We start from the raw sequence: 6,000 nt of genomic DNA, 5'->3' as shown, positions 1-6,000 counted from the left end.
ACATTTTAACATTTTTATTATTAAAATATTCACCTACAAAATGGCCTATAAACACTATTTACAGAATAGCGAGCAGTGATGCCTGCTAAGACACAGAGGAAAAATATTTATACACATAAAATACTGCGCACCATTGTCAGAGGAAGAGATGAATTTATGGGGTGTGGCGAAAATGTACATTTCCCATCGTCTTTAGAAGGAGATCACGGGGCTGGTACAAGGATGAGATCGGGACTCGGAGCACTCTACAGTTATTTCCCTGAGGGACAAACCTGCAGCTGAATCACAAATAATAAAAACCTCTCCTAATGTGTCAGCACGGACATGGAAATGAGGTATATAAGGTCTCTGATGCACTACAGTGGACTGCTTAACATTAATATTTGTGTGAAAAATCAGTCATCAAACATCACAAATGATAAATGATTCGGGCCATTTTTCATTTGATTGATCGAAGTCCTTTCATGAAGCATGGAGCTATGAAAACACAGCTCTCAGAAATGAACAAATACAACCTTATTCTCTGATGAACAACGATCTGTTGATAAAATGTTACAGTGGGTTCTATCAGGGTTTCTCAGCACAAACATGACCATAAAATCAGTTACTTCAAGTAGATTATAAACACCAAAATTGAAGTTAGGTTTTTCACATGACAGTGATGACAGTCCTTTCATCAGTATCCAAGTGCTCTAGAAAAACAAAAGAAGAGACTCATTTTAAGGGTAATTGTTGAAAATCTTGTGATCCTCTATCAGTGCATATACATAGTTGGGGGAAGCATTTCACCACAAAAATATTTTTATATTGATTGTGTTAAAGAAAACAAACCTTTATTGTTGTCTGTTTGTTCTTCTGTCTGTTAAGAAAGTGAATTATCAGTGTGTGAGAAGAATTGCATTGGTTTATTTGGTGAAAACAATTTCAACACCGTTCAGACAGCTTTTTCAACTTACTCTGATTTTTCTTGGGAAGCACCGGTTCACAAATCTCTCGATAACAAACATCCTGCTGTACTTTATATGTCCTTTTGTACCTGCAGAGAACAAAACACACTCATGGATTTAATCCTTTAGTTACAAATAATCTCTGCATCTCCTCAGATTTGCAATTTGATCATCATATAATGCTGTGATGAGTAGAAACATGCAAGGCCGGGACAGGAGATCCGTGCCTGATAATGACTTACAGGTAGTGGCACACTCCGCCCTCCCAGACAGGCACACTCTTGGTTTCAGAGTAGAGACGGGTGCAGGGGTGCGGCACTCGCTGGCATGCTGCAAACAGCGGCCACACAACAACATGAGGTATGAATGTTTGAAGTACTGTGAGCAAGGAAAAGTCTGCTGGATGGTTTAGGAGTCATGTGGGATGGAGCCGGGCCCTGCTCTCTGGCTGATGGATGGTTTTAGGAAAGGAATGTTTAAACAATCTGACGCTGGATGTTTAGGTGAAGAAAAGGACTCAAGAGGGACGAGGGTATGTCCAGTGTCTCCTCATACACAGCTTCATAAACGTCTTATTATTAGTGAATTCAAACTGACACTGTTTTACTGTTTTTCACAATTTCATGTGATATCATAGAATGTATTCCCTACATGTAGTTAGTGTGAAAAACATTATTCTTTTAAAGACACTTCTGTTGAACTACAGTTTTAATGCTACCAAGTTGATTGATTGTAGGTCAGGCTGTGCACAATTCTTTGTAGATGTCTACTTGACTTTTTTATGACTTTTTTAATTTATTATAATCACTCAGGTAAGTGCAATGCTGAATCTTCAGGAACTGTAACACTCAGTCCTGTTAATGAATCTATTACAGTTAAACGTTTTGACTTTAAGTCTTAAAAACAGTCTTATAGACAATTTATATCTCAGCCAATGTTTCCAATATAAAGTCTGCTGCAAAATACTCATGATTGCAGACTGATAAACTGTATATACATGTACGGTAAGGACCTTAATGTCAATATATTTTCATGAAAAGAAAATTACACAAGAAAATTAAATAAAGTGTCATTAAATGCACCAAAATGAATAAATGCATAATGATGCAGAAATGCATAAAGAAATGTAAAAATAAGTAATAAATAAATAAAATACAAAGGGGAACTAATACAGAAATAAATACATAAATGTATTTAAAAAAATAATTAAATTAATAAATTTAATGGGAAAGTAAATAAATAGGGGAAATAATACCAAAGTAAGTAAACACAGAAGCAAATTAAAACAGAGATATCAATTTGTATCACATTATAAATGAATGAATGCCTGAGTGTCATTTATTTGAGCAGTTTTGATCCTCCATAGTTTACAAATGCATTATATTAAACTGTTTGCTGCAACAGATTTATCACTTATTGTTCTGCAATAGACTCTGATAGAGAAAACTCTTAATACAATAGGAGAGTTTTTAAAGAGAGTTCTGGATCTCAAGATGACTTTTGAATTAAGGAAAATATGATTCAAGAAGCTTATTACATTTCATAAAAGAGGAATCAGCAATGATCTGAACAGTTATCTATATAAATACATTCCTATTCAGAAAGAAATGACATTTTATCCTTGCCCCTAAGTCAGAATTGTATCTATGCTTTAATCGTGGTAGCATATAATCAGCTGCTTTGATGCAAACACATGTTTCTATGATCAAGAACTTCAATAAGGCATTGCATTCTGTAGATAATGCATTCCCTCTGGCTGTCATCCATATAAAGTAGTAGTAGTATTAACGGCCAAAAGACTTTTCCTCCAGGCAGCTGGATGTTTTCCATTTATAGCCCATCACAGATTTATTTAATACATGCTGGTGACTTGAGTCATAACTGTGCAGTGTATCTTAAAAAGTAATGGGAGTGTACATAGGGAGATACCAGTTATCTAAAGATTTACAAATTTGGACTGTTGAGGGATTTTATGAAGGTGGAAACCTACTTTTGTCATTAATACTATATAAAATTGTTTTGCTATAATTGTTTTGCAACATTTGTAATTTTGGTTATTAATCTGAAGTAACAGAGTAATAGTAAAATCAGAACAAAGAAGGATATTGTCCACAGATAATAAACTGATGGCTCATAAACCCCCAGAAGATTCAAAAGAAAGACTGAGTAATAAATGCAACACTGGTTCCCTGAAAAAGGAAGGAAAGTGGTGCAGTGCAAATAATATGGTGCTTTGTGCAGTTCGTTGACACTGTGTTCATGTGGTACATTCATGGCCCTAAGCCTTAAAGTTAACCAAGCCATTCATATATGTCAGAGGGGTCAACTGTCAGTGGAGCGTGTTTCCTGCTTTTAAGCAGCCAGAGGTCTATACATAGCTCTGTGCTCTATGTCAGTTTACATGATGAAATGCAAATCTAACTGTAAGTTCACACCACGAGATGCTACAGCTACATTACTCACAGAGAAAGCAGAATTAAAACCCTTGGGAATACATAGACAGGACTGTAAATCCTGCACTGACACGCCGACAGCTGTGAGCAGACATTTTGTACCAGAAGCAGATAGACACCTACAACTTATCTGAATGGGCATGAATTTTACCACTCTATTTAACGCCTGGAAGAGATTGTATTGTTTTCACTTGAAATAGCATTATCATCCATTCATTTTCTACATCTTTATCCTGTTCAGGGCGGCAGGCGCTAATCTACAATCCAGCAGATGACATTTTTTGTACACAGGAGAACATGACAACTCCACTCAGACACCTGGGACCTTCTTGGTGTGAGGCAACAGTGGCAATCACCGAGCCACTATGGAATTAGTCACTGGAATGAATCACTTTGGTGACAAATTGACATTTTATCTAGCACCATCATTAGGTCAAAATGTTTGACCCGATACTGCAGAACTAATGACATTCCTATCAGCCTCAGCTGTAATTTGTGTTTAGTTCTAATAAGCAAATGTTTGCATGCTAATGTGCTAAACTGATGTTTGATGAAAGATGTGAACATGGAAAACGTTATACTTGCATACATCAGCATGATAGCATGCTGACATTAGCATTTAGCTAACAAAACTGCTAGCATAGCTGCAGACTGTTAGAGGGATGGGTCAGATCTTTTGAAGTGGGGTTGTATGAGGCACTTTTCCATAGTGAGTGTATTACCTACAGTAGAATGCAGTCGGCACAGCTCCAGTTTGGAAAAACAGCAGGAGTACAGATCTAAGAAGCTAAGCAATGTACTGCTGTGGACAGGGTCAGCAGCATAACACACTTTAGCTGCAGAAAGAAAATCAATTTAAGTGTATGTTATATTTAGAACACTTTCACTATTTTCACCTTGCTGTTAGACAGCCTTTTCTGCCAGGGAACTGAAGCGTTGTTGTCTTCAAAGTCACCAGACGTCTTTGATAAAAACAGTCATTTCACTTTGCAGAACACAGGAGTTGCTGGCCTACTGCTGCCTCAATCAGTTTGTTTGTGTTATACTGTTTAGTTCAGATCCAAACTGACAGGTTAACACCAAAGTCACACAATGAAGGTAAAACGAGTCTGGTGGTTTTTGAGCGTAGATGGCTATAACAACAGGTCCCCATCAGAAAAAGCTGTCTGACAACAAGGTAAAGCAGTGAAAATACTCTAAATATAGTGCACACTTGAACTGACAATTCTTTTTAGGTGGCTAAAATACGTTTTATTGCTGATCCTGTCCACAGAAGTACATTTCTTAGCTTTCTACACCAGTACTCCTGCTGCTTCTCCAAACTGGGGGTGTGCTCATCATCATCTGCTTAGGTAACAAACTGACTATGGATAAGTACCTCATCCAGTTCAACTTCAAAAAATCCAAACTGATCCTTTAAGCTTGTTAAGACATACAAGACTCAGTTGTTTAAACGAAAAGATTTACACGCCAAATGGGACAGGCCTGCTTTTCTGACTTCACTAATCAATTTATGGATCAGGTGTTTAAGACAAAAATCAATGTCCCTGAAGTAACCATGTGATTAAAATCCTTTTTGATGTCCTGAAACACCAGCAGAATGAGTGACTATACAGTGCATTTGCTCTTTTTCCAGCCTACCTTCACTGAACCCACCCTGTGTGTATGTCTGCAGAGGAAGCACATAAACTTACACAGTTCACACTGTTTGCCCTTGAACCCTGCTACGCAGTCGCAGATGAAGGAGTTGCCTCCGTTCACGCATGTACCTCCGTTCTGGCAGGGCAGGCTGCGGCAGTCCTGTGGCAACTCTAAAAGACAACAGCTGCCATCAACATCCACAGTACAGAATGAGTCTGGGTCTCAGGTTACAGGCATACTACTCCACATTATCTACAGCTGATACCATGTGTTGATAGCCTCTAGCTCTTACCCTGCTTCCCCTCTTTTTTTTAACCAATCTGCTTTCCTGAATCTTTCATCTTTGTATTTCAAGGTTAGCATCCTCATTGACATTTCAATCACAGCACATGGCAAAAACACCAATTATACATTACACATCTAATGACTAATAAATAATCCCTTTCCAAGTTAATCTATCAGCTGGAATCACTTACAAAGACAAATGTGCCACCTACTGGAACACCTACCAGGCTTTGTCCTTAAACCTTCCTCTTGAATCTCTAGTGCAAGGCTGATTTTGTTTGTTGTTTCTTCCATCTTCTCTAATCTAATTGGTGGGTCAGGTCCTGTAAGGCAAAACATTTCCTGTCATGAATCAGTGTAAAAAGACAAAATGAATGACAGACTATGACTCGGGCAAAAAATAGATGTCGTACCAAATGAGACACTTTAAGAGATTTTGTGTACATTCCTCAGCCTGGAATGATGACGCATGACATTAGTGATTTAACAAAATAGTCAGAATCATATTATGACATCATGGGCGTAACATCATTAAGAAAGGCAAAACAATCCTAGAAAGGAAGCTTATTTCCTAGAGATATGATAACATCTGTAACACAGTTTTTTTAGGCTATAGGCTATAAACCTCTGCACTGGGATGCATCAAGTTACAAGAAAAAGTGAAAATACATTAC

At 37.6% G+C, this 6,000-nt stretch overlaps 1 protein-coding gene across 1 annotated transcript in view; it reads right to left on the bottom strand.

Moving 5' to 3' along the window:
• Positions 1–6,000, bottom strand: part of sned1 (sushi, nidogen and EGF-like domains 1) — a 34,511-nt gene continuing 28,511 nt past the window's right edge. Inside the window, exons 27-32 of the mRNA XM_084722549.1 lie at positions 5,551–5,649; positions 5,095–5,211; positions 1,190–1,277; positions 957–1,036; positions 832–859; positions 1–692 (exon numbers count right to left, since the gene is read on the bottom strand). Coding sequence (XP_084578675.1) covers positions 834–859; positions 957–1,036; positions 1,190–1,277; positions 5,095–5,211; positions 5,551–5,649 — 410 coding nt within the window. The 3' untranslated portion in view covers positions 1–692; positions 832–833. The remainder of the gene's footprint in view (positions 693–831; positions 860–956; positions 1,037–1,189; positions 1,278–5,094; positions 5,212–5,550; positions 5,650–6,000) is intronic.

Source organism: Lutjanus erythropterus, chromosome 7 (assembly GCF_056507025.1).
Source record: "Lutjanus erythropterus isolate fLutEry1 chromosome 7, fLutEry1.hap2, whole genome shotgun sequence".
NCBI lineage: Eukaryota > Metazoa > Chordata > Actinopteri > Lutjaniformes > Lutjanidae > Lutjanus > Lutjanus erythropterus.
The sequence above is the reverse complement of the archived record's forward strand: the minus strand, read 5'-3'. Positions and strand labels throughout refer to the sequence as shown.